Below are 27,599 nucleotides of genomic sequence, written 5' to 3'. Positions count from 1 at the left end.
CTCATTACTGTACTATCAATACCGGATTACTTTGTACTTCAAAACGTAACATAAACTGTCGGGGATGAGAAAACTAAGAAAGGTTACAAATGAGAGGAGCCATTCAGATCATCCAGTCCGTTTGCCAATCAGCAGTTAATTGATCTGAGGATCTCATCCAGCTGTTTCTCGAAAGAAGCTGCATTATTGTCTTTAACAACATGGCTGGGCAGTTTGTTCCCCCATCACCCTTTGGGTAAAAAGTGCCTCCTCTCCTCAGTTTTAAAGGCATTTCTCCTTACTTTCCACCTGTCTCCTCCGGAGTGTGATTTGTTGTTGTCAATGGGTTGAATTGGTTGGATTTTGAAGACAGCGTAGCGATGTGTGATGTGTTGAAGCTCTTTCCTTCCCCCTCTGACGGGTGTTGTATTAACTCCTGTCTCTCTCCCTCTCAGTGCTGTGCTCGGAGAGGGTGGGTCAGGTCACCAAGACGTACCATGACATTGAAGCTGTGACGCAGCTGCTGGAGGAGGTGAGGATGGAGAGAGGGGTGGGGAACAATTATTGAACAATGTATCTCACAATCTAATTGGCCTGGAACTAACCCAGGTCTCTATAGTACTAAGCAGAGGACATGAGACCCCAGCTCCAGAATGGGACAGTATAGTGGGAGTGGGTCAGATGGTCACCCTGCAGCAGTGCTTGGACTGCAGTGCTGTTGTAGCGTCACGTGTCCACATTGGAGACTTAAGCCCATGGCCATCTGTCCAGATCCCAGAGCCGCTATCTCAATAACCTGTCATGCGCCTTTGCAGAAGGAGCGTGACCTGGAGCTGGCCGCCCGGATTGGACAGTCCCTCCTGAAGCAGAACCGCTCGCTGACCGAGAGGAACGAGCTGCTGGACGAGCAGCTGGAGGCCGCCAGGGAGGAGGTCTGTTTCTGACCGAACGCCTGCATCTCTGAGCCTGAGCTGGGGATCAATTCATCCCAAACCACTGGTGTTCAAGTCAGGCTCTGCCCATTGCTGTGTGTGCGTCCGGCCCCGTGCCAGTGCCCCCAGCCTGAGCCCTGCCCTCTGTCCTGCAGATCGCCCAGTTACGCCATGAGCTCACCATGCGCGATGACCTGCTGCAACTGTACGCCAGCAGCGCTGAGGACAGTGAGCCCCCCTCCGCCTGCTCCACTCCGTAAGTGCCCACCCACCTCCCTGGCACAGCTCTGACGCCCACACACACTCACTGGCACTACGGTCCATTCTCACAGCTCCCTGAGCCATGTGCTCATGATGTCACAGGCTCATGTTGTATCTCATGGAGATTTCATCTTGACACTGAGATCGGACTGCCAGCATTGACAAAGATTTCAATATTAGGAAACTGTTGTTGTCAAGGTACTAAAGTTAGTCCCCTGATGTAGAGCTGTTTGAACTGCTTCTGGTTTTATCAGCTGCTGGGTCTGGGGAAGTCTTTAAGTACTGCTCTAACTTTGAATTATCACTGTGTTATCATCTTCTATGTGTTCTTCAGCAACGTCATGCTTCTCAAAATAAAGGGATAAGCCTTTATTCCGCTTATTCTCCTAAACCTTTCAGTCTCCGATGTTGGATTAGCCTGCAGCTGGGAAAGCCTGGACTGGCTCTGGGTACTGTACAATTGGAATCGGACTGTGACTCCTGTGTTGTTTGCCCCTGCAGGATGAAACACAGTGAGTCGTCTGCCTCCCTCGGTAGCTACTTCCACTACGACTTCCTGCAGCAGAAGCTGAAGGGGCTGGAGGAGGAGAACCTGAAGCTCCGCACAGAGGTGAGAGCCAGGACCCTGCTGCGATTCCTCCCTGATTCCTCAGTAGCCCTCCTGCAGACACATTCCCTTCTCCCTGATTCCTCCCTGATGTCCACATGGAACAACTCTTAAGTAAAGGTTTGAAAAAAGACAATGTCAGACAAGCATGCTTTTCACTGCGATAGGGTTTTGAGTATGAATGACAGGTGATGATGCAGAGAAGCCGATCTCACTGCTCTTGGTAATGCAGAGAGGAGAGGCAGGTCACGGGGCAGAACCACCTTGGTCTACAATATCTTTTCCAGTTCTCAACTTGCGTTTGCTCTCTCCTCAGTGTTGTTTTCTTGTGTTGGTTCAATTCCAGGCCAGAGACTTGACAACAGAAACGACGAACTACGAGGAGCAGGAGCAGCAGCTGATGATGGACTGTGTCCAGGAGCTTGGTAAGTCAGGCGAGACGCTGGCCTTCACATTTCTGCTTGAACACACAGCGTATTCCTAAATCATACCGTTGTTTTACACAGTGCAACAACGGTGTCTTAAGGATGATTATCAAACTTTTTTGGTCGACTGTGTTAAAGGCCAGAACTTGTCCAACCTTGGCCTTTAAAAAGCCTCAGTTAACACACGGGAAGCTTTGCTCTGGAGTGCAGCACTGAGAATCCCAGGCGTGGTCAGGCTTGGTCAGGTCAGAGTGTGGAGGAGCAGCGAAGGGGTGGAACACCACTGACCTGTTCTCCCTTTGTGCCCCAGCCTCGGTGAACAAGCAGGTGGCACAGCTGTCGGAGGAGCTTGCGAGGAAGGTAGAAGACACCGTGAGACAGCAAGAGGAGATCAGCCACCTGCTCGCGCAGATAGTGGACCTGCAGCATCGGAGTAAAGCGGTAAGATAGAGACTCCGACCGCACAAGGACAGCACAAGATAGAGCAGCACAGCACCACAGCCTATAGAACAGCATAGTACAGTACAGCACAGAATAGCACAGCACTACAGCCTCTAATACAGCACAGCACAGTATAGCACAGTGCTACAGCCTATAGTACAGCACTGTACAGCACAGCGCTACAGCCTATACATCTGTACATATGGCAATAAACTACTCTACTTCTATAGTACAGCACAGCACAACATACAGCAGCATAGTGCCACAGTCTATAGTACAGCACAGCACAGTATAGCACAGCACCACAGTCTATAGTACAGCACAGCACAGTATAGCACAGCACCACAGCCTATAGTACAGCACAGCACCACAGCCTATAGTACAGGACTACAGGGTATAGTACAGCATAGTACAGCACAGCACAGAATAGCACAGCACCACAGCCTATAGTACAGGACTACAGCGTATAGTACAGCACAGCACAGAATAGCACAGCACCACAGCCTATAGTATAGGACTACAGCGTATAGTACAGCACAGCACAGAATAGCACAGCACCACAGCCTATAGTACAGGACTACAGACTATAGTACAGCATAGTACAGCACAGCACAGAATAGCACAGCACCACAGCCTATAGTACAGCACAACACAACACAGCGCTACAGCCTATACATATGTACATATGGCAATAAACTACTCTACTTCTATAGTACAGCACAGCACAACATACAGCAGCACAGCACCACAGTCTATAGTACAGCACAGCACAGTATAGCACAGCACCACAGCCTATAGTACATCACAGCACAATATAGCACAGCACCACAGTCTATAGTACAGCACAGAATAGCACAGCACAAGATACAGTAGCACAGTCCCAAAGCCTAGTACAGGACTAGTACAGGACTAAAGCCTACAATACAGCACAGCTCCACAGCCTATAGTAGGTACTATATAGCACAGTATAACAGGCACAGTGCTGCCTGGTGCAGGACAGTGTGTTCAGAAACGGTGCAACTTCAAATCCTCTTCTGTCCTCCTCCCACAGCTCTCCTCTGAGAATGAAGAGCTCAATCAGCACCTGGCAGCATCCAGGGAGGTCCAGGCACAGCTGAGGTCAGAGGTAAATACTGGCCCTGCCAAGCAGTTATCACAGTGCTGAGCCCCACTGCACACAAGCCTGAAGCCTGAAAATGAAAAAATAGAGAAGTATATGTCCTGTGAAGGGTTTCCAGCAGTACTGCAGCTCTGGGATTGTGTGTGTCCGACCACACCCCTCTCACTCCGGGAGTGTGTGTCTGACCACGCCCCTCCCACTCTGGGAGTGTGTGTGTCCGACCACACCCCTCTCACTCCGGGAGTGTGTGTCTCTGACCGCGCCCCTGTTGCTCCAGGAGTGTGTGTGCTTGTCTGACCACGGCCCTGTCACTCCGGGACTGTGTGTGTCTCACCACGCCCCTGTCGCTCCTGGAGTGTGTGTGTCTGACCACGCCCCTGCCTGTGCCTCCCCAGCTCAGTGACCTGCAGGACAGGTACTCGGAGTGTGAAGACATGCTGCAGGAGGCGCGGGAGGACATCAAGAACCTGCGCAACAAGAGCCTGCCCAACAGCACCATCAACCGCTACAGCTCGCTGGCCGTGTTCCCCATGGACTCGCTGGCCGCCGAGATCGAGGGCACCATGCGCAAGGGCCTGGACAGCCCCGCCCCCCCCGAGTACAGGTGAGCCTGCCCCCCCACACACCAGGCTCACAGCACGTGAACGAGACCCGCGTACCAGTGTAGTGCTCCCACACCCAGAACTCATCTCCCTCCCAGAAGTTGAGCTTTTCTCTCTCTGACAAACACGCCACGTGCTGTAGAGTCTAGAATCAGACAGCGGATTTTCGGAGTCAGGGCGTGCGTGTGGGAGGGGCGGAGAGCTGGGCCTGACGCAGACTCTCGGGATCGCCCCGCAGGAGCCACCCTCGCCGCGTCTTCGAGACGGTGAAGGCGGTGAACCAGGCGGCGCGGCTGCGCTCCCGCTGCCAGTCTCCGCAGATCCCGGGCTCCAGCCCGCCCTCCACCCGCTCCAGCCAGGTCAGCACGCCGCGCACCAGCTACTACGGCTCCGACAGCGCCAGCGTCCAGCTGGAGGACCAGCCCGGCGCCAGCCCCGCACTGCCCGACGACCCGCTGTGAGTGTCCCAGGGCGCGAGGGGCTTGGGGGAAAGAGACAGCAGGGTGGAGTCAGGGGGTGACGCTGGAAAGGGGGAGCTCCTCACACACAGAGAGCAGGGTGGGGTCAGGGGGTGACGCTGGAAAGGGGGAGCTCCTCACACACAGAGAGTGAACAGGGTGGGGTCAAGGGGTGACGCTGGAAAGGGGGGACTCCTCACACACACAGAGCAGGGTGGGGTCAGGGGCTGACGCTGGAAAGGGGGGACCCCTCACACACAGACAGCAGGGTGGGGTCAGGGGCTGACGCTGGAAAGGGGGGACCCCTCACACACAGACAGCAGGGTGGGGTCAGGGGGTGACGCTGCAAAGGGGGGACTCCTCAAACACAGACAGCAGGGTGGGGTCAGGGGGTGACGCTGCAAAGGGGGGACCCCTCACACACAGACAGCAGGGTGGGGTCAGGGGGTGACGCTGCAAAGGGGGGACCCCTCACACAGAGAACAGGGTGGGGTCAGGGGGTGACACTGGAAAGGGGGGACCCCTCACACACAGACAGCAGGGTGGGGTCAGGGGGTGACGCTGCAAAGGGGGGACCCCTCACACACAGAGAGCAGGGTGGGGTCAGGGGGTGACGCTGCAAAGGGGGGACCCCTCACACACAGAGAGCAGGGTGGGGTCAGGGGGTGACGCTGCAAAGGGGGGACCCCTCACACACAGAGCAGGGTGGGGGCACTGGGAGCAGGGTGTGGGGGTGTAGGGGCTCGAGCAGTAGCTGGGAGAGAGTCTGGGCACAGAGGTGCTGAGGGTGCAGGGGTGCAGCCTCCTCTCCTGTTCGACGGGAGAGTAACGCTGTCTGTCCGTGCCGGTCGGCTGCAGGTCCGAGGCGGCGGATAAGAAGCTGGGCCAGCCGGGCACCCCTGGGGGTCACGACCTGGAGGCGGCGCTGCGGCGCCTGTCGGCGCGCCAGGAGAGCCACAGCTCGGAGCGGCCGTTCTTCGAGGTGGAGCGCGAGCGCAAGCTGCAGGCGCTGGCGGCGGGCGGCGAGGGCGGGGGCGGGGACTCCAGCGGGTTCCTCACCCCCAACGACAGCATCCTCTCCACCGGGACCAACTACTCCGGCAGCTCCCAGCACTCCGGCTCCGGCCTGTCCTGCAGCTCCCGCTCCTGCCTGCCAGACCGCCTGCAGATCGTCAAGCCGCTGGAAGGTGAGCTGGCCCTTGTCTTGAGGTCTGGACATACTTGTTCCTCTGGGAGCTAGACAGGATACCGCTGTACTGGTGCCTCTAGTGCCGGCGTCCTGTTCGCACACCATTTCTGCCCCCTAGTGGTGAAATAAGACACAGCGCTCGGTGAAACACTGGAGAGCCGGATTTGAACAGATAATAATAATAATCACTTACACTTATATAGCGCTTTTCTGGACACTCCACTCAAAGCGCTTTACAGGTAATGGGGATCCCCTCCACCACCATCAATGTGCAGCCCCACCTGGATGATGCGACAGCAGCCATAGTGCGCCAGAATGCTCCCCACACACCAGCTCTCAGTGGGGAGGAGAGCGGAGTGATGAAGCCAGTTCATAGATGGGGATTATTAGGAGGCCATGATTGGTAAGGGCCAATGGGAAACTTGGCCAGGATGCCAGGGTTACACCCCTACTCTTTTCGAGAAACGCCCTGGGATTTTTAATGACCACAGAGAGTCAGGACCTTGGTTTTACGTCCGTTCCAAAGGACGGTGCCTGTTTACAGCATAGTGTCCCCGTCACTATACTGGGGCATTACTCTTCCAGCAGCAGCCTTAGTTTTTCCCAGGAGGTCTCCCATCCAGGTACTGACCAGGCTCACACCTGCTGAGCTTCAGTGGGCTGCCAGTTGTGAGTTGCAGGGTGATATGGCTGCTGGCTGTTGCTGGTCATTAAAAAAGAGATGACCTAGAGGAGGGGCTGACACTGGCAGAAAGGCCAGCATTCACAATAATACATGCGGATGTTTGCCTTTACCAGCTGCCCTGGTAAAATGTTAAAATTAGATAGTCTCTTGAGTCCTTGAAATTAGCTTTAAAAAAACCTAGCAAGGAACAGAGATATCTGCAGAGGAAATATATTTTTTCCCTTTTTCCAGACATTCTTTTGGAAAGTAAGATTTTATTAGGGGTTAAAAGCTGAAGATATCTCTGCTCTGGGCCTGTGTTGTCGGCGTCACCCCCTCCCTCTCGCCATCCAGGCTCAGTGACCCTGCACCAGTGGCAGCAGCTGGCGCGGCCAAACCTGGGTGGCATCCTGTACCCCCGGCCCGGCGTCCTCACCAAGGACTTCCGGGAGCTGGACGTGGACCTGGAGCAGGTGTACAGCCTGAACGACCTGGAGGAGGACGAGCCAGACCTCAGCCTGTTCCCTGTCCCGCATAGCGCCAGGGGTAAGTACAGGCACAGGACCCTACCACGCCCTGCCCCACACCTCCCACCGCCTTCCCTGGGCCGCAGCCAGGGGCTGTTATAGGTGTGGGAGACGGGTGATGTCAGACTGAAATGACACAGACCAGGTCTTTTGATAACAGAACAGAGCCTGCCAGTGATCACTGAGTCCTCACTTGGAGAGCTTGCTTTCAAAGACCCACTGGAACTCAGAGTCAGTCCAGTCCCCCTGCACAGCTCCTCCCTGGTCACTCCAGTCCTCCACCTGCACAGCTCCTCCCTGGTCACACCTGTCCACTACCTGCACAGCTCCTCCCCAGTCACTCCAGACCCCCACCTGCACAGCTCCTCCCCGGACACTCCAGTCCACCACCTGCACAGCTCCTCCCCGGTCACTCCTGTCCCCCACCTGCACAGCTCCTCCCTGGTCACACCTGTCCACTACCTGCACAGCTCCTCCCCGGTCACTCCAGTCCCCGGTCCATTCCCCGATCACTCCTGTCCCCCACCTGCACAGCTCCTCCCCGGTCACTCCAGTCCACCACCTGCACAGCTCCTCCCCGGTCACTCCAGTCCCCCACCTGCACAGCTCCTCCCCGGTCACTCCTGTCCCCCACCTGCACAGCTCCTCCCCGGTCACTCCAGTCCCCCACCTGCACAGCTCCTCCCCGGTCACTCCTGTCCCCCACCTGCACAGCTCCTCCCCGGTCACTCCTGTCCCCCACCTGCACAGCTCCTCCCCAGTCACTCGAGTCCCCCACCTGCACAGCTCCTCCCCGGTCACTCCTGTCCCCCACCTGCACAGCTCCTCCCCGGTCATTCCAGTCCACCACCTGCACAGCTCCTCCCTGGTCACTCCTGTCCACTACCTGCACAGCTCCACCCTGTCCTTCATGGTCAGTCGAAAGCCACTTGCAGGCACTGTAGCCTGGGAAAGGTCAAAGTGCACGCAGGAGGCCAGCTCCCCCATGCCATCACTGCCTCACGGACTCCTCCTCCCTCACCCTCACTCCTCCCTCACCCTCCCTCACCCTCACCCTCTCGCTCTGTGCGTGCTCATTGCCATGCCATCTGTGTGTTAACCCCGCCTTCTCCCATCTCCTCCATTCCAGTGTCTCAGTCCTGTAACAACCTGCCCCCGACCCCCCCCACCAACACCATCACCACCTGCCGGATTCTGCACCCCGCGCTCGAGCTCTCCGCCCCCCCGCGCAGGTAAGACAGGGGGCAGGGCAGAGCCACAGCCTGGCGAGGGAGCACAGGGAGGGGCTGCAGTCACACCCCCTGGGTGTCTTCTGAAGCCCCATTTCTTCTGAAGCCCAGACCCAAAGCCAGCAGTTCACAATGCAGTAAAATACTGCACTGCACAGATCAGTACAGCAGAGCTAGATACCCCTTCACCACAAACTGCATGAGACGGAATACTAGTGTTATATGTTGTGTAATACATTGCAGCACACAGACTTCTCGAGCAGGGTCTGGGCTCAGGTGTTCTCTGCTTGTGTAACTGCTGTGTATTAAGGAAGCAAAGCTCTAGTGAAAACAAACAGCCGCAGTATACAGTTCATTCCCACCTGGGTCCTCAAGCCTGCACAACGTCCTGCTCTGTCCTGCATTTCCTGGCCTCTGTCTGCTGTCCTGCACTTCCATCGAGGAGAGGGGTTTGTATGTTCACGACAGGGAAGGCAGCCTCTTCCTCATCTTCCTCCATTTTCTTCCTCTAGACAGCGAAAGCCCTGGTACCGGATGCTGCTCCAGTTCTGAAGGGCTTTGTGGTGCCAAAGTAAGAGTTTCCCAGTGTCCCAGCAGACAGCTGCCCCCAGCCAGGGCTCCTGGCACAGCGGACAGCAGCCCCTGCCATGCTCTGCGCCCAGCGTGCCAGCAGGCCTGAGCCCAGGGAAGACACAGCAGCACTGAACTCTGCTCTACACCCACTGACCTCTCAGTCAGCCTGGCTCCTTTCAGCATTGCTCACGTTATTCCTTAACAAAGGCAGCAGTCTTACTGTGCACGCTGGCGAGGGCAGGTGTGTGTGCTCTTCCTTGGGCTCGGCTTCGCTGACACTGGCCTTGAGGGCAGTGCAGGGCCCTACGCTGACTGCCACCTCCCTCTGGCAGGGCTGCAAGCTCATGCATTGAACATGAGACAAAACCAGCATTCTTAATTTCCAGTCAACTGATGCAGTTGCCTTCCAGGCCTTTGCCAAGGTAGAGGGGCTGTGTTGTAATACGCACAGATGTTGCCTCAGTAGAATAAGTGAAGAATTGCAGCTTTCTGCTGCCCGCGGGCGGACTGTCAGCACAGGCAGAGCACGTTGGGCCCCTGCTCCTGTCCCTCAGCCCTCGGCCCTTCTAACAGCCCCCTTCCTGCTCTCTAACCCCTGACTAACAGCTCAGAACTAACAGCACACTTCAGTCTTCTCTTCTGTCAGCGTCCCGGCACTGAGTCCCTCCAGCTTGAACTTTGCACCTTTCACAGGGAGCACAGCTGCAATCGGGCACCTTTATTCGTGTCACCTTGGTGACCTTACTGACATTGAACTGTTTTGGACACCAGGCAAGGTCCAAACGCAGGAGAGCTGCTGACGTGACGGAGAGCTCAGAGCAGAAGCAGTAGAGCCCGGCTGTGCTCAGCCAGCAGAGTTCCCTCCGTGGGGACTCAGAGAAGGGACGCTGACCCCTCTGACTGGACCGCACGCGGCACTAACCCTGCCCACTGGGCTCGGCCCGCTCCTAACCGCCCCGTGTTTCCCTCTCCCTGCAGCCTTCGTCCTCGAAGCCTGTCCTCTTGTGGGACCTCTGAGGGGCTAGCGGCCCCCTCCGGCGGGGCGGGGCTGAGGCGGCCGCGCTGCGAGTCCTCCACCAACCTGCGGGAGCACACCCGCACGCACAGCGCCTCCCTGGGGCTGGTCCGGCTGCTGCAGGAGCGCGGCATCTCCGCCGCCGTCTACACCCGCCAGCAGGGCGGCAGGAGCGAGCTCGGCAGCCCTCCCCTGGCCAGGGCCCCCCCGGGCCCCCAGCTGGCCAGGCCACCAGGCGAACAGGACAGGGGCCGTGCCAGCGCTGCCCCCTGCAGGAAGGGGAGGAACATTTTCAGCTTCAATCTGGTGGAGAAGCTGCGCTCGCTGGGTCTGGCCAAGGTGGCGGCCCGCGGGCTGATCGACCCCGGGGACGAGGCCGAGGAGCCCTGACCATCCCGCTCGCTGTGCCCCAGGTGGGCAGGAAAAACACACACCGGACCCGTCCACGAAGGGCACTGCTGCTCGGCACCGACCCAGCTCTGTTCCGCTGTCTCAGGCGTTTATTTCTGCTGCTGTCGGTCCAGCCCACTTCCTCCTGGACTGGGGGGGGGGCTGTGCAGTGCCGCTCGGACATGCCAGCGGGCCGGCGCCGGGCCCAGACGTGTCCCGATTGTTTTATATTAAAACTTGCACTGGGGGCTGTGGACAGCGGCAGCCCTGTTTTAATGATACTGCTGTTGTAACGCACGGCTGGTGTGAAACAGCAAATTGCACTTTCCTTTCTTCAGGACCTCCTGACTGCCTGTGGCAGGGCTCTGTCGTGAAGTGTAAACGTGTTAAGTTTCTGTGTGTTGTGCTCTTCATCCTTGTTTTTGATTCTGAGTGATGTCTTACGTGGAACTGTACTGTAGAAACTCCTGGTGGTGTCCGGTCTGGGCCAGTCAATCCCAGTGTTCCCAGACCAGGAACCCAGCCAGCACAAGCTCAGGGAACCATGAAACCTGTGGTCAACTCTGAAAGGGTAGGTTTGTTGTGTGTCCAGGCTGCCTGTAGAGGGCGCCACAGCAGCTGTGTGCAATGCTGCAGGTGCTGACTCCTGCCCTTAAATTTCACCTACAAAGACTCAACACTGATTTTCTGGTAAACTGCAGGGAAAACATGCTGTCTTTCTTCTGGTTTACTTGTGTTGTTGTAGAGATCCTATGATGTGTCCAGTGTGTTATAGCCATTAATTTTGTTTTGTTATTTTTATTTTTTAAACCACAAAGGACTCTGAGAAGGCTGAGCTTCTCCAAACACAGAATCCCTTCTGAATGGGGAGTACCACTGCGGGTCCTCTTTCTCTTCACAGAGGCAGATTATATATAAATAGAGAGAAAGCACCTTAGAATTGCTTTGGGGAGCACTGTTCACATTTGCACAACGTTAAGAGTAACAAACACTAGTGTCCCTCTGTTTTAAAATTACTTTTTACATATTTAACAACTTTATGTTCTTAAAATGTCTTTTTGTCTTAAAAGACCAAATAGAGCCCCTATTTAACCCCATGTTGCCTTCGTGCAGGCCCTGACAGGGAGCACTGAGCTCGTCTGGAGAGGCTGGCTCCGGGTGCGAATTCTCCAGGTCCAGCTGGAAACCAGCCAGCCTGTCAGAACACACAGAAACAGCCAATTAAAAAACAGATACGAGAAAGTTAGTACAAATTATAAAAGGTTCTGGACTGTGATTTTTTTTTAACATTTCTTTGCAATTAAAAATAGGAAAAGCAGCAGCATGTGTGTGTGTTACATCTGTCTAATAAAAAAGCCTCTTAAATTGTTTTTCCTCTTAATTGAAACTGGATTACCTCTACATTAAACTCAAAGAAAACAATAGATCACACACCTGCTCAGATCACACACACCTGTCCAGAACACAAACCTGTCGAAATCACACACTTGTCCAGGAGGAGCTCAGCTTGTGATTCTTCAAAACAGCAGTTCAGTCTGATCTCGAACTAAACTAATCAGTTTGGGGTCCTTTTTCTGCTAGAAACATGCTCTCAGGTCTATTTTCACAAACTCTGCTGTTGTTCTTAAGTGGTCTGGGGTTTGGGCTCTTCTCAGTTTCCCTTGTTAACGAACCGAGGAGCCACAGCTCCAGCCTAGTTTCCTAGTTATTATATCAGGCTCAGGCAAGCCAGAGTCCAGTCTCTGAACAGCTGGGGTTCGTCTTTTGTCTCTATGAAGAGACAGAAGTTTATAACTTTGATTTTCTGCCTCAGAGTGGCTGCTGGAACTACTTGACATCCCAAACACTATGGATCCAAAGATTCTCTTTTTACAGCTTTTAAGATCCTCCTAGCTGGGTTTTACAGCGGCCGGGCTGAGCCCACTCTGTGAGACACGAGCCCTGGTGCCCGGGGTGCGTGGGACAGCAGAGAGTGGGCTCTCGCTGCGGCTACTTCTGTTGTGTCTTTGTATATCATTACCTGTTGTAAATATTGAAACGTTTCAATAAAGATCATGCATCAGACATGACCTGTGTGCACGCACTCTGTCAGATAACCCTCACAGGGAGGAGGGAAACTCTTCTGCTTTTGTCTTCCTCTGGGTGGTGGGGTGTGTCTCAAGCTTTGAGGTGCTGTTCTGGGGTGGCTCTGTGGATCAGGATCTGCACCTGTGGCTGGAAGGTTGCAAGTTCAAATCCTGCAGCTGGCAGAGGATTCCTACTCTGTTGGGCCCCTGAGCAAGGCTCTTAACCCCAACTGCTCCAGGGGTACTGTATAAATGACCCTCAGCTTCTCTCTCTGTCTGTGTGTCTCATAGAGACCAAGTTGGGGTCTGTGAAACAGACAAATTCCTAAAGCAAGAAATTGTATATGGCCAATAAAGTGATCTTATGATCTCTGCTTGAGACTGAAGACCAGTGCAGGAACTTGAGCTCTTCAGTCTTGGAAAGTGACAGTGGTGGACGGGATTCCAGGAATGATGATGCTGAACAGACCCTATCCTGCAGGCTTAAAGGGGTTTACATGTGTTTGAGTTCTAATGAATAAAAGGGTCTAATTCATCTTTAAAAGTTCAGATGGAGCTGTAGACCGGGGGAAAGCTGGAGTGTACTGAGAAAGGGGGAAGGACTTTCAGCACTAAACTGTAGCATTAGCTCCTGATTAGTCAACTGCAACTTTTCTCCTCTCCTTAAATGTGTTTGTTTCCAAATTATTATTCTGAGCCATCCACGTGTGCTTTTAAATGTGTCAAACCAGGATCGCCAGCAGCCATATCACTCTGCAACTCACAGCTGGCAGCCCACTGAAGCTCAGCAGGTGTGAGTCTGGTCAGTACCTGGATGGGAGACCTCCCTGGAAAAAACCAAGGTTGCTGCTGGAAGAGGTGTTAGTGGGGCCAGCAGGGGGCACTCACTCTGCAGTCTGTGTTGGTCCTAGTGCCCCAGTATAGTGTTGGGGACACTATATTGTAAACAGGTGCCGTCCTTCAGATGAGACATAAAACTGAAGTCCTGACTCTCTGTGGTCATTTAAATATCCCAGGTTGCTTCTCGAAAAGAGTAGGGGTGTAACCAAATTCCTGGTCAAATTTCCCATTGGCCCTTACCAATCATGGCCTCCTAATAATCCCCCTCTATGAATTGGCTTCATTACTCTGCTCTCCTCCCCACTGAGAGCTGGTGTGTGGTGAGTGTTCTGGCGCACTATGGCTGCCGTCGCATCATCCAGGTGGGGCTGCACACTGGTACTGGTTACCTGTACAGCGCTTTGAGTGGAGTGTCAAGAAAAGCGCTATATGAGTTTAAGCAATTATTAATTATTATTTTTTACAGCCCCAAATCTGCAAGGCTTCAGCCACGGTGAAGGGACTTCGAGGAAGAAACAAATGAGCAAAGAGCAAGTTATTATATTACAGAAGGTAATTTTAATTTATTCATGATCATATTTCAAATAAACAAAATATCATCTACTGCAGCTTGCAAATCTGTACAGTCTGGCGACTTGTCAATGGAATCTTGATTTTTGCAAAAGTCGGCAGGGTGCACTTCCCCCAAGAGGCCACTAGAGGCCGTGCGCTTCAAGAGTCGAGCTCCTCGGCGCTGCGCCGCCCGAAGTCCATCCAGCCGTGATAGTCGCGGTCCGAGATGTTGATGGGGTGGTCGTCGCTGCAGCCCTCGCGGTGCGCTAGCTCTGCGGACAGACAGAGACGGACAGGCGTCAGTGCTTCAGACTAACCACTTGATAGTGAAGTCTGGGTTTTGAGATGGCCGTGGGGTGTTCTTTGCTGTGTGTTGGGAAAGTGGAGTTCTATAGGTTTTTAAAGTAAAAACGCCGATTAAAACAAGGATCTCGGAGTAGAGAGACAGAGCGAAATTTAACGCGAGATGTATTTTTTTTCTATTAATTGTGAATGAAAGGAATGAACCCGACATTATAAGGGATTGGTTCTCACAATAACACTCCGCGAATGTCAGGATATAGAGATGTGTAGTCCTGGTTCAGAAGTTACAAATCTTCCCTTTACGCTGCGCTCTCAGTTACTGAATCGGGATTGCTGTTGTATTAATTTATTTCTCGTTCTGTGCAGTCATACTGTACTGTTCTGACCCCCCTATGCAGCCGTGTCCGTTCTCAATTTCTAATTTCATCAGGTCACTCCACGCATTTCACTATGTAAACTCTGCAATCATCCTTCATTGTACTAAAGGGGAGATTTCTTTATCTCAAGTCGGCGTCAATAAAGATTTGTACTCCATAAAAATTAATTAGAATTAGTTACCTTTAGCAGATTACAAACCTATGAATTTTAAACGAGAGATCCCCCAGACCACTACAGAGAGAGAGAGTAGACAGAAAAGACACTTTACTCTGTTTTCCGGGGTCCTGGATGGAATGTTATTTTTAAGAGACCCGTCTCGTACCCGTGAGCGCCTGCAGGACGTATCTGGACACGAGGTCCCGCTGCTCCTCCGTCAGCGAGCCCAGGCGGTCCTGCCTGGCCACGCGCGCTCCCTGCGCGGGGTCTCGTGGGGCGCCGCTCGGGGTCCTCTCCCGCAGCGCCCGCCCGCGCTCCCGCAGCGCGTCCCTGTGCGCCAGCGCCGCGCCTGCGTCGCCCAGGGTCTCGGGCAGGGGCACCGCGAGGCAGACCGCCGCCAGCACGGTCACGAGCAGGGCACACAAGCACACCTTACTGCCGGGCATGTCTGCGGAAGACCGACAGGAGCGCAGTGAGCGCGGCGTGGAGCACCAGCCCGAGCACTCTGCCCGCTGCAGCAACAACATCACCATCACCATCGTCATCATAGTGCCAGGTTATTTTGACACTCTTCAGGAAAGGGCAACAAAATACAAACATACACAGAAACAGTGATTTCTCTCTTCATCTTCTGCAGGTAACTGTAAACGTTTAACGTTCACGGAACTGTCAGAGTGGGAAAGAAAGCGGAGTTAGAAACGCGAGTACCGGTGTGAAACTGGGTGGAAAGTGCAGGAAAAGGCTGAGAGTCGGGACTTGACGCCCGTCATGCCCAAGCCCCGTGGAGAGAATGCGCCCCAGCACAGCCTCCTACCTGAGCTGCGAAGACTCCTCGGTTATCGGCTCCGGTCGCGGTTCTGTGTGCCAGCGCTGGGGTCCATCGCTTATATACACCCGAGCGGGTCCGAACCTCGCCTCACACGCGCGCCGAGGCCCCTCCCTCGACCGTGTCTCGGCCGCTTCTGGAGTGCCTCCGAGATCGGTATATTTGGCACAGAACAATAACAGGTCAAACAAAGAGAGCATCCGCTCCCCGTGCGTAATCGCTTCACCTGCGCGTCTTCAGCGGGTTCAGAGCAAGTTCTGCGTCCGGCGCTCGATCCCTCTCCGGGCAGATCCTCTAATTGCTCTTCAAAAGCCTGCGGATGATTCAAGCACATCATGCTCGTGAGAGGGGAACTGGGCCGCGGGGCAGCGCTGTGACAGTAAAGGGGTTTATTAATAACCAGTTAGTGAATGAGAGGGGTCTGTGGGTACCAGCCTGCAGGTAGTGTGAAGCACGACAGAGTGGAGGGGTAGTGCCCATCCTTCCAATTTCTAATCGTTTGAGCCAGAACAGGGTAGAAGTGGAGCCAGGGTCTATCCCAACAGGCAGCGGGCGCAAGCAGGGCACACCCTGGACAGGACGCCAGTCCAACACAGTGCGCACACAGACACACACACACCCTGGACAGGACACCAGTCCAACACAGAGCACATACAGACACACACACACACACCCTGGATAGGACGCCAGTCCAACACAGAGCACACACAGACACACACACACCCTGGACAGGACGTGTGTGCTAACACAGGGCACACACAGACACACACACACACACACCCTGGACAGGACACCAGTCCAACACAGAGCACACACAGACACACACACACCCTGGACAGGACGCCAGTCCAACACAGAGCACACACAGACACACACACACAGACACACACACACCCTGGACAGGACGCCAGTCCAACACAGAGCACACACAGACACACTGACACACTCACACTAGGGCCAATTTTCCCAGATGCCAATTAAAACACCAGTGTGTTTTGGGACTGTGGTTTGAAGCTCTAAACCCAGAGGAAACCCACGTGAACACGGGGAGAACATGCAAACTCCACCCAGACAGCACCCCAAGAGCTGAACCCGGGGCCCCAGCGCTGCGAGGCAGCAATGCTGATCACTGCTCCACAGCTGTCCAGCAGACAGACAAGACAGCGAGGAAAGGGGATCTCACACGGAGAAACGAGGGGGGCAGGATGGGTGACTGGAACCCCATGTTGCTGATGGGGACACAGGGGATCCCAGCAGAGAGATCAGGGTGGCATTTCAGTGCAGATTAGCAAGAAGCATTAGGCCACAGTCTGAAAGGCGCTATATCAATAACATTTACATAGTGACTAAAAACCAGAGCCACGTCTTTGACACATCATTCCGGTGTTTCTGCACTCCTGAGCCATATTGCTACACCTGTTCATGAGCTGGGTCTTTCTCCTGTAATCTCCACGATCGCTGGCTGCTGGAAAGGGGCTCGTGGTGTGAAGTAGTTTCTGCCCTGTTTGACAGAAATAGGATTGTCCTTCCGCACTTCAATAACAAGCCAATATACCAGTCCATTAAACACCGAGCGACGCGTCTCTTCCCCATCCTTCGGGGGTAATTGCTGGGACTTCGATGGGACTTTATGGAGTTTGAGATAAAACGGATCAATCTTTGTGACACTCAGGAAGGAGCAGCAGGCAGGTAGATGGAGTCTCAGAAGTGCGCTAGTTGGGCTGTAACCGTGACGACGGTGAACCCAGAGCAGGACGGCTACACAGGATGTCAACTTCCTGGGGAAAATGTGCTTGAAATACGTTGAGTTGTAACTTTTCAAATGCTTTAAAATAGAAGTAAGCATATGTGTCTTAGTTTTTGGTCTAAGGGGCCTATTTCAAGCTGATAAGCAGTCTGTGTCCTGTTCCGGGGGCAGATTGGAACAGGGGTCACTCTCAGGACACCAGTGGACACCAGCTGGAAGAGCTGAGCCTTGGCCCCTTGGCCAAGAAGGAACAGGGAGGGCATTTCTTCTCTCTAGTAGCTCATTGACCCCAGGATCTCCTCCTGCTGATTCTGGATGGAGAGAGAAGCCTGACAGCAGCGGTCAAGGCTGTACAGAGAGAGGCCACCCCTGCCAGCTGGCCCTGGGCACTCTTTAGCCCTCCATTGCTCACGACTTGCCTGTTTCCTCCCGGCTCCAGATCCCAGTTCTGCCAAAGGTGCTCCTCTCCCAGTGCAGCCTGGGACAAGGGCAGAGCGAAACACACTGCAGCCTGGACACCAGGTCCTGAGTGCGTGGGACAAGGCTCAGAGCTCGGGAACCTGACTCCATACCAGATCGGAGAGCAGAGGCTCTGATCCAGAGAGGCTGCCTGATCCGAAACAGCTCACCCTGTCTGACAGAACCAACATGTCTGCGCCTGCCTCCTTCACCACAAGCACTGCACTTCCTGTTTGCCCAGAGCTCCTGCGAATGGCCCCCGTACATTCAGCTATATTTATCCCGACAGTCTGGGGTACTGAGGGCATCGGTTGGGGGGGGGGTGTTTAAAGGCTGAGCTGCAGCTCCCCCAGCCGAGGGCCCTGTTGTGGCGGGATAATGGGGAGAACAATCCCAGCTCCTCCTCGTTTGATCTCCGGAGCTCGTTAAGGCTTGCCGCTCTCAATCTTTGGCATTTCATGAATAACCCCCTCACCACGGCTTTCGAAAACACAAAAGAGGACGAAAACATGTTTTGATGCAGCCCTCGAGCGGCCCGGCGTGGAGCCCGCGAGCAGAGGCCGGGCCGCCCCACTCACGGTCGCGGAGCCGGCCCGGAGCGAGCTCTCATCGCGCGGCACATGCCTGCTCTCCATTGGCCGCCAGACAAAGAGCCTTTTTTAGAGGCGGCAAGAACAATAAGATCTGATTGAGCCCGGTGGAGCTGCCTCTCCTGTCAGCAGCTGGTTTTCCTGCTCCTCCTCCGCCTGGTTTTCAATGCCTGTTTATGTCCTCCAGGTGCCTCGCCCGCTCTGTGAAGTGCGCGCACACACAGATCGGGGCATTCGGTCGTCAAACCTTCGTGCTGCTCCTGTATAGTGGAGTTCATCGCCTAATTCTGTGGCATTCCTCATGAGCGTACATCAGCGTTTTCTCTCTGATCTGAAGTGCTTCTACCACGCTCCCACCTTGACTGGGCTCTGCCATGGTAACCAGTTATTTGTATCATGGGCATTACTGCAGTGTACTCTGCTTTGATCTGGGTGTGGGGCGGATATGATATGAAGTTATTTCGCAACAGGCAACCAACACGAGCAGCAGATTCGGTGCAGCAGAACTGCCTCCGCTGAAGTGCAGCTCCTGTCCGCAGGGCTCTTTCCTGGTCTGTTTCAGCTGGACTCCTGCAGGGTTTGCTCCCTCTCACCAATGAACAAGCACCAGCCTCTTCTACTGTCATAGGCGTGTGATTGAATGTATTTTAAATCTGCAATTAATAACCAATACAGTGCGTGGGCTTCATCCATCAAAGCCAGTTTCAGAAAGTCACTGCTTCACAAGGAAGGTGACAGCAGCCAGGCTGCAAGGTTAGAACACTCTTGGATGGGACATGAGTCCATCGCAGGGTGCAAACTCAAATTCGGGACGGATCAATTCACCCAGCTAATATGTGTACTTGAAAGGCGGGAGCAATCTAGTGCCCCCTGCCAAAACTCATGCAGGCATAGTGACCGTACAAGCTCCACACAGAAGGTACCCCTGTCCAGAATTAAGCTCAGGACTCAGCTCAGCTGTGAATTGGCAGGGCTATTTGCTTTGCCAGTATGTCAACCATATTTGGGCTTCTTTCCCTGAAAAACTCCTTTGTTAGATGAATGCACAACAGGCTCTAATTATAATAATGACAGAGGTCCTAGCTGTTGCAAAACAGACAGCCATTCGAGTTCCATTATTAATAATAATAATAATAATTGCTTACACTTATATAGCACTTTTCTGGACACTCCACTCAAAGCGCTTTACAGGTAATGGGGATCCCCTCCACCACCACCAATGTGCAGCATCCACCTGGATGATGCGACGGCAGCCATAGTGCGCCAGTACTCTCCCCACACACCAGCTCTCAGTGGGGAGGAGAGCAGAGTAATGAAGCCAGTTCATAGAGGGGGATTATTAGGAGGCCATGATTAGTAAGGGCCAATAGGAAATTTGGCCAGGACACTGGGGTAACACACCTACTCTTTTCGAGAAACGCCCTGGGATTTTTAATGACCACAGAGAGTCAGGACCTCGGTTTTTACGTCTCATTCGAAGGACGGCACCTGTTTACAGTATAGTGTCCCGTCACTATACTGGGGCATTAGGACCCACATGGACCACAGGGTGAGCGCCCCCTGCTGGCCCCACTAACACATCTTCCAGCAGCAGCCTTAGTTTTTCCCAGAAGGTCTCCCATACAGGTACTGACCAGGCTCACACCTGCTGAGCTTCAGTGGGCTGCCAGTTGTGAGTTGCAGGGTGATATGGCTGCTGGCTATGAGTGAGCTACTATGGCTCACTATGGCTACTATGGCTATGGCTACTTAATGATGAGTTCTGAACAGAGAGCTGCTGCGCGTTGCACTTTTCCTTTTGGTGACTATACGAAACCCGACACACAGCGAACCTCAGAACGTATCGATGGTAAAGCCAGCCCATTGTGCACTCCTGAAAAAACAGCTGCCCTATTCTCCCCAAAAAGGGAGAAACATTTCTGAGCATTTTCTCCTTCTCAATACGTCCATGTTGGGGACCTTGGCGCTGGTATTTGTGTACTGTTTCGTGACCTGTGGATGAAATCCCCTAATCTCCCCGCGCTCAGGATAAACATGCAGGAAGCGCTCAGTGCTGTTTGACTTGACCAGATCCAATAAGCTGCTCTTATTGCAGTAACTCTCCCAGGAGGGGAGAGGGGGTGCAGAGCCAGCCTGTATTTGCACAGCACCTGGGCAATATTCTGAAGCTGAGTGGAAGGATTTCATCCTCTCACTGACATTTGTGCAAAACAAGGTACACATCTTTTATTTTAAAAAAAGAACATGGAAGCTGCAGCCAGCTGGAGGATAGACAAACAGTGAAACACCAACCAGAGGCCAGAAGCGAAAACCACAAAGACGTGCATTTAAAACCGAGAACAGGGGACACTTCTTTACCCAAAGAGTTGTGGGAGCATGGAACAAGCTACCCAGCCATGTTGTTGAAGCCGATACTTTCAGTTCACAGCTGAATGAGATCCATGGGTCAATTAGCTACTAACCAACTATCTAGATGGGCCAAACAGCTTCCTATTGTATGTAACCTTCCTTATGTTCTTAGGAGAACTAATGAGGAAGTGTGGACACAGACAGTGTCTCTGCAGTAAAGCTCATGTGCTGCTGGCTCTCTGCCACACTGAAGGGCCCAGTCACAGCTCAGATTGCACGGCTACAGCTCTGGTCATTTTACTCTTGGGAAACATTCTTACTGCACTTTTAAGTTATTTAACAGCATGGGACTTAATGAAAATTATACAACTGTGGAAGCTGTTTTTAGATCCTATTTTAAAGGCTTATCATATGATGGCACTCGTGAAACTGACAGATCTGTGTTGCCTTTTTTTGTTGGCAATTGTGTGCAAAACAACATGCATTGAAGCTTTTAGACAGCCATCTAAGAGGTGGACCACAGATTTTCAGCCCGATTCACTGCACAGCTCTACCTGGGAATCCCACTACAGCCCCCCACTGCTCCATGTTAGTAAAGTCAAGTGTGTGTCTGGGGTCAGAGCTCACCTGGGATGTAGGAGTGCGGTTTGGGTTAGCTGATAGCTGGTTTGACATTGGGATGTCAGAGATACTCTGGATATTGTGGATGCGTCCAGAAAGATTGTCAGAGGACAGACAGAGAGCTTAATGTCACAATCCTCCAAGCACAGAGCACAGAAAAGCAGGACCCTTCTCCCCTCCTAGACTAAAGAGGAAAAAGGAGGTTGTGTTTGGCTCCTGAGGCAAGAGGCAGGCAGGGCTGGTCAGCTCATGCAGGGTGCCTGGAGACTCACAGAAATATCCAAGAGATACGTCAGATAGACTAGACAACCACTGAAGAAAAACCTCAGGAACAGAGAATCCATAAAATTCCACCATTTTCTTATTTGAACTGCTGGACTGGAAGTGAACGTGGTGAGAGCACTCTGTGTGGCCAGGTGGAAAGGTTTCTGGGCTCTGCAGAACGGGAGAGGGTCTGTGATACAGCGCTGTGGGACGAGATTGGTTTTTATAGGACCAGCAAGACGTCTTTGAAGGAGCACATCCTTCTGAAAAATGCAGTGTTATTGTAAAGAAGCATATAAAGGAGGGTTCAGTGTGTCAAGGTGTTACGTTAATGCCTGCCTGGGAATGACCAATTGAAAAGAGAAAGACCCATGAAGAAACATTTTAACATTCCCTGTTTGTAAAGCAATTCTTTGATGGACAGTTGCTGCCTCTATGAGTTTTCTACAGATGAAGTCATATGAAACGGACTATATATTTATATTTATTCTGACAGCTTTGAGCATCACATGTGTGACTTACATCATGGTCACACTCATCGAAACCTCTCTTCCATGTCCCGAACTGGACACAAGACCATCGTGCCTCAGAGATACTGCATTTTGTTATTAGAAACTTATTGAGCCTCTGGCAGAAAAACTCAGGATATCTGCTTCACTTTCCTGAGCCTTTTTCAAATCCATAACTCTTTTATTGCCCAGTAGGGAAGAGATTTATGAAGCCTCCTTATTGACTTCAAACAAGACATGTGTGCAAAACCCTGCTGTTTACACAAGCCTGCGATCACAGCAGTCGATTGCAGCCCCTCAGCTGGACGCGCTCAGCGAGCATCACCCCTGCTGATCAATGGCTGGGGTCCAAGATGGGCCTCGGCCATTGATCTTGTGATGACACTGCTTGGTCTGGCAGGTGAGCCGCAGCTCAGGAAAAACAAGAGTCATAAAGCGAACACAAACAGTTTTAAACGGGAATGCGCAATTCTAGAGTACATACTCTCCTGCCTCATCAGAAAGCTTCTTGTTCCTGTACCCGGATGTACCTGGATGAGAGACCTCCTGGGAAAAACTAAGGTTCCTGCTGGAAGAGGTGTTAGTGGGGCCAGTAGGAGGCGCTCACCCTGCGGTGCATGTGGGTCCTAATGCCCCAGTATAGTGACGGTGACATTATACTGTAAACAGGCGCTGTCCTTCAGATGAGACATAAAACCGAGGTCCTGACTCTCTGTGGTCATTAAAAATCCCAGGGCGTTTCTCGAAAAGAGTAGGGGTGTTACCCCGGTGTCCTGGCCAAATTTCCCATTGGCCCTTACCAATCATGGGCTCCTAATAATCCCCATCTATGAATTGGCTTCATTACTCTGCTCTCCTCCCCACTGAGAGCTGGTGTGTGGGGAGCGTTCTGGCGCACTATGGCTGCCGTCGCATCATCCAGGTGGGGCTGCACATTGGTGGTGGTGGAGGGGATCCCCATTACCTGTAAAGCGCTTTGAGTGGAGTGTCCAGAAAAGCTCTATACAAGTGTAAGCAATTATTATTTTTACCCAGAATTGCAGAGCCCATCCTGTAGACGTAGGGTGCAAGGCAGGATCCCCCAGTGGATGGGACCCCAGTCCATTAAGTGACACCCTCACACTCACATAGTTTAGACACTGTGGCTCTGGAAGATGAGGGGAGCAAAACTAGGCTTACCTGGGAGCATCACGCAAACTCCACACAGCCCTGCCTCAAGCACTGCAAGAGATGTTTTAGCAAAATTTTTTAACATTTAAAGCTGATTAACAGACCTGTAAATAGTTCACAATAATTCCATGGTTTTATGACGATAAAACATGAGGAGCCAATTCTCTTTTCCCAGTTTCCAGTGGTTAAGGGATATTTCCAAGCTAACCGTTTACTTCCAATATTACTGATGGAGCCAGAATGTAGGAAGGTTAGAAAGTACAGGAAGACTCTTCCTGTTGGTGTTTTACAGACTCCCATCGGAATACGGGAAATCCTGAAAATCAAGCCTACACAGCAGAAATCGGATAATCCCATATTCCAGTCCCCTGAAACGATTCCATCCCCATTTAGAGCGTAGGTTCAGAGTGGGGTTCAATTCGCAAGCAGCTTTAACACTTATTTGGAAGGTGATCTGTTGTTGCCAACAGTTTCTTGGGAAACTCTTTTTTAAAACACAGGTGCTGTCTAAAGTTAATCCGTCACCTTCCCCAAGAGTTTTCACTTCCAATATAAACTCCCGCACATCCTAGATTAACCTCGACACCCGACATTTCAATGCCAAATGCTGACCGCTGCAGCATTTGAAGCTTGCAGACGCGCAGCTCAAGGTAACCCAGTCCAGTGCCTTGTATCAGGGAGAAGCCCTGGAACTGGGCATCCTACTTACATCCCAAGTACAGAAACCTTCAATTACAGAAGTCAGTCTGGACAGCTAGGACTTGGATTTAGCTGTTTTCATACCTTTCCATCAATTGGCAAGACATGATCACCAAACAAACTCCTCATCTGTACACATATTGGAACTGCACTGAGCACATTATTTATTGCAGAGAGCTTATTTGCAGCACTAGGCATTATAATTTCTGTCTGTGCCTGGACACAAAGCATACAATTATGGCAGAAATTCACAGAACAGCAAGCTGGGAATGCTTTGATGTAAAATGTGTGCTACATTAGGAATTCAGTATAAAACGGGCAGCATTAACTATTACAGTCTGGATGGCTGATCTGCGGGAGAAACTACTTTTCCCAAAAGGACTTCCAATACACAGCCCAGGTATCCTTAACTACAAGCTATGCATTTGCCCTCACCCCAGTTTGGATACTTGTTTAGCACATCCCTGTACTTCCTCAGAACAGAGGACTCCCAGAAACAGCCAGTTCATTGCCATTAAATTTATTGAAAACATTGGACACAAAAATACAATCCGCAATTTACAAATGGCAGTAAATGCAGCTATTAAAGTGCTTCAGTTTTCATGTAGTCTTATGTCTTTCAGTTCAGGACAAGGAACTAGTTTAATACCTCTCAAAGCAAGAGTTAAGAACATTAGCAAATGCAAGAGCAGCAAGCATTATCAGTGACTTTAATCTCATAAATGCCAGTAAACACCTCATTTCCTCTAAAGGTTGATTCACTGAGGTTCCCAATAAACTCATTTAGAAAAGGCTTAAGCCAAAAGGTGCAATTAAGAGAGCCTGCACTGCTCCCCCACCTGAGAATTAGGGACTACTACAGAAACAAGGGACTTCACAAGGGGCATTCACCAACCACCAGCCCCCACAGGTAAGCAATACTCAACACCAGAGCTTGAAACAGCCCTACTCCAGTTAGGATCCATCCATTCGTCCTCCAGCCCACTGTACAGATTCAAATAGCTAAGTGAGCTTTCTGCAATTCTTGATGTAAGCAATACTAGTCAGGAGCTTCCCTCATGTCTGAGCATTTCAGATTAGGACACATCTACCTACTGGGGTTTCCGAAAATTGGAGGTAGTTCATGTACAGTCATATCAGCCACACCCAACAGATCAAAGGGCTTAATTCAAACAAGACCAATGGACACTCTGCATAGCTGGCCTTAAGTCTACCCCATCCCCCAATAATACTTAACAATTCAGAATGACATCTGCTTGTTTTATTTTGAAACATTGTACAAAAAAAATTGAAACATGGAACAGTGCTTTAAAAGAAGCACACAAAAGGTCAAAAGAAAAAAAGTTAAAACTAGGAGTTGCTGTTCTCTTGCATGGTTTCCTGGATCATATTGAGCTGTCCTTGTGTGCACTGGATCTTCCCCTTTCCCAAGGGTGGAGCTGTGTTAAGAGTCTTAATTCAAAAGCCGTCATTTTCTAATGAGAACTGCAAGGGCTGCAAACGTCAAGCTTTGTAGTCAGGGCTCTCCTCCTCTCAGCAATTAGAATCCATGGACCTTCAGCTGATCCTCCTTTGCCAGGCCAATCTGGGGAAAAAAGTAAACTCTGAACAAGGATACTATGCAAGAAGAGCCCTGTTAATGCAAAAGGCAGAGCTCCTCAGTCTTCACAGAGGGTTTTTCCTTAACCTGATGGGTCATTTGGGTATACTGAAGAGATATTGGCACTAGACTGGTTTAGGCAACCTACCTCTGTAAGGAACTGGCAGATATTCTTGCGCTGATCTCCTTGGAGCTGAATTACTTCACCATACTCTGGGTGCTCAATCACTGTCCCATTGCAGGCAAATTTCTGGAGAGAAAAATATGGTTTAGTCCTTGCTTGTCCAGATATTAACACTGGAACCACAACACATTCCGGTTCCCCAAAGCGATATGCACATTAGGCGCTGTACTGTTAACAGCATTTCTCTGCCTTTCATTATGACAACACCTCACCTTTTTGAAAGCTTTGACTAGTTTCTTCTTATCATACTCCTCTGCAATTCCCTGGACAGTGGTCAGAGTCTTCCTGCCGTTTCTCTGCTGAATTCTTATATGGATGTAGTCTTCAGTCCCAGCCGGGAGCCGGTCATCACCCTTAGTTGCATCAGCAAAGGGGTCTGCAAGCAGAAGTATTCCATGAAACCTGGTCTATTTAGGGCTATTGGCTCAGAGCCCTGGCCCTACGCCCCGACAACGATAAACAAGTAAACTAGAATGAAATCCGACGGTGCTGGGGACATACAGGGGGTGTAATCTTGTCTAGCTGAAAGATTCAGGAACAAATCAATACTAGGATGGAACTCAAGAGTCAAAAGCCTAATCTCGCACGGTCTTTATGAACCGTGTCGATTAGGAACGTCTCCTCAGAACCCGGACAAAATGGCTCTCGGCGATCTCGGCTCTCGCCTCCCTTGTCCACCCGAGGAGCTGAGTGCGCATGCCCCTGCCGCAGACCCACAGCTAAGACCCGCCCACGGCAGACGCCGATTGGGCCGGCAACACGTCTGTCCATTCAGTCCATCCGCCCATTGGACGACAGGGGTGACGCACTAACCGACAGCCCTCCCGCACCTCCCCGTTTTTAAGATCAAGTTTCTGGTAAGCATTACGCAAACCATAAGAAATCCTAGCCTCGGCTCATAAGCTAAAACCCATGTACAACAAATCGTATTTAAACGTCGACGATTAACCTGCACCTAGACGTTCGTCGATAAAACGCCGAAGCCCGGGCCGGAAATATGGCCGGGTAGCTGGGCCCAGCACAGCGCCATTACACAGCGAGTCTTCAGCCCCGCTCGGGCCGGCTCCCCGGGAGCGTCGAAATTAAGGGGCCCAAGCTCTCCCATCACAAAAACCGCTTGTATAATACCCTCAAAAATAAGTTAGCAAGCCCAAAATGTCAATTTTCGTAGTGCGTCGTTGGCTACAGAAAGATTTAATCACCCCTCCCCCCGCCACATACATAAAAATGTAAAAACCTACCGAAAGTTTGGAGGTTCTGGATAGCGGACATACGATAAGATTCGCTTTCCTCTCGGAAGATAACTGGTTGTCGAGCGGCTGTTTTTTTCCCTTCGTAGGCTTTTGTCTTATCTAAGCGTTGTTTGTCGACCTTGCCCTCCTCTGAGACTCGCTCAGCTCAACGTCTCTCCACAAAATGGCGCCCGTGCCACTGCAGCGCAGGGAGAGGCGCTTTTATAGCCCCGGCGACGCAGCGCCGCTCTGACGCAGCATGACGTCACGACGAAACTATTTGGTAGACCGGAAGAGAAGTCGCTCGAGGGGGGCTGGGATTGTTCTCAGGTGTAAACAGAGACCGAAATGTTGTCAGGCACTGCTTCCGGTTTCAATTATGTTACTTCTCAGAATTTGTTATATAATTTCCCCAAAGCTGGTACGTGCTCCTATTTCACAGTAATGAGAAATTATTCACCTGTTCACCAGAAAAAGAACGTTGTGCTCATGGTAACTATATGAACTACCTTGGTTACTATTTTTAGGATTTCTTACTGGAGAAGATCTGTCAACAGCTCTTCTTAAAATTACGTCAAACGTAATAGAGTCATTTTAAAACATTGTTACTACCATGTATAAAATATTTCAAGCTTAACTATA

The 27,599-nt window shown here is 51.9% G+C and overlaps 3 protein-coding genes across 3 annotated transcripts in view; 1 reads left to right on the top strand and 2 right to left on the bottom strand.

The window, feature by feature from the left end:
• hap1 (huntingtin associated protein 1) overlaps positions 1-12,478 on the top strand; it is a 45,428-nt gene extending 32,950 nt beyond the window's left edge. The window contains exons 8-20 of the mRNA XM_088906133.1: positions 435-511; positions 795-911; positions 1,067-1,167; positions 1,674-1,782; positions 2,126-2,204; positions 2,515-2,645; positions 3,697-3,771; positions 4,161-4,369; positions 4,606-4,824; positions 5,684-6,012; positions 7,033-7,224; positions 8,335-8,437; positions 9,986-12,478. Of these exons, the coding sequence (XP_088762259.1) occupies positions 435-511; positions 795-911; positions 1,067-1,167; positions 1,674-1,782; positions 2,126-2,204; positions 2,515-2,645; positions 3,697-3,771; positions 4,161-4,369; positions 4,606-4,824; positions 5,684-6,012; positions 7,033-7,224; positions 8,335-8,437; positions 9,986-10,412 (2,168 nt within the window). The 3' untranslated portion in view covers positions 10,413-12,478. The remainder of the gene's footprint in view (positions 1-434; positions 512-794; positions 912-1,066; positions 1,168-1,673; positions 1,783-2,125; positions 2,205-2,514; positions 2,646-3,696; positions 3,772-4,160; positions 4,370-4,605; positions 4,825-5,683; positions 6,013-7,032; positions 7,225-8,334; positions 8,438-9,985) is intronic.
• Positions 12,479-13,894: 1,416 nt separating this feature from the next.
• On the bottom strand, positions 13,895-15,180 carry LOC148814853 (cholecystokinin-like). Its single transcript, XM_088906547.1, has 2 exons — positions 14,874-15,180; positions 13,895-14,142 (listed from the first exon to the last, which is right to left on the bottom strand). The coding sequence occupies exons 1-2, from the start codon at positions 15,151-15,153 to the stop codon at positions 14,030-14,032; spliced, it is 393 nt and encodes a 130-aa protein (XP_088762673.1). The 5' UTR covers positions 15,154-15,180; the 3' UTR covers positions 13,895-14,029.
• A 10,000-nt stretch (positions 15,181-25,180) lies between these two features.
• On the bottom strand, positions 25,181-27,164 carry eif1 (eukaryotic translation initiation factor 1). Its single transcript, XM_088906281.1, has 4 exons — positions 26,967-27,164; positions 25,938-26,101; positions 25,690-25,791; positions 25,181-25,526 (listed from the first exon to the last, which is right to left on the bottom strand). The coding sequence occupies exons 1-4, from the start codon at positions 26,995-26,997 to the stop codon at positions 25,482-25,484; spliced, it is 342 nt and encodes a 113-aa protein (XP_088762407.1). The 5' UTR covers positions 26,998-27,164; the 3' UTR covers positions 25,181-25,481.
• Positions 27,165-27,599: the final 435 nt, after the last annotated feature.

This window comes from Atractosteus spatula, chromosome 26, assembly GCF_055471065.1.
Source record: "Atractosteus spatula isolate fAtrSpa1 chromosome 26, fAtrSpa1.hap1, whole genome shotgun sequence".
Lineage (NCBI taxonomy): Eukaryota > Metazoa > Chordata > Actinopteri > Semionotiformes > Lepisosteidae > Atractosteus > Atractosteus spatula.
Note: the sequence above shows the minus strand (reverse complement) of the source record. Positions and strands in the feature narration are given on the sequence as shown.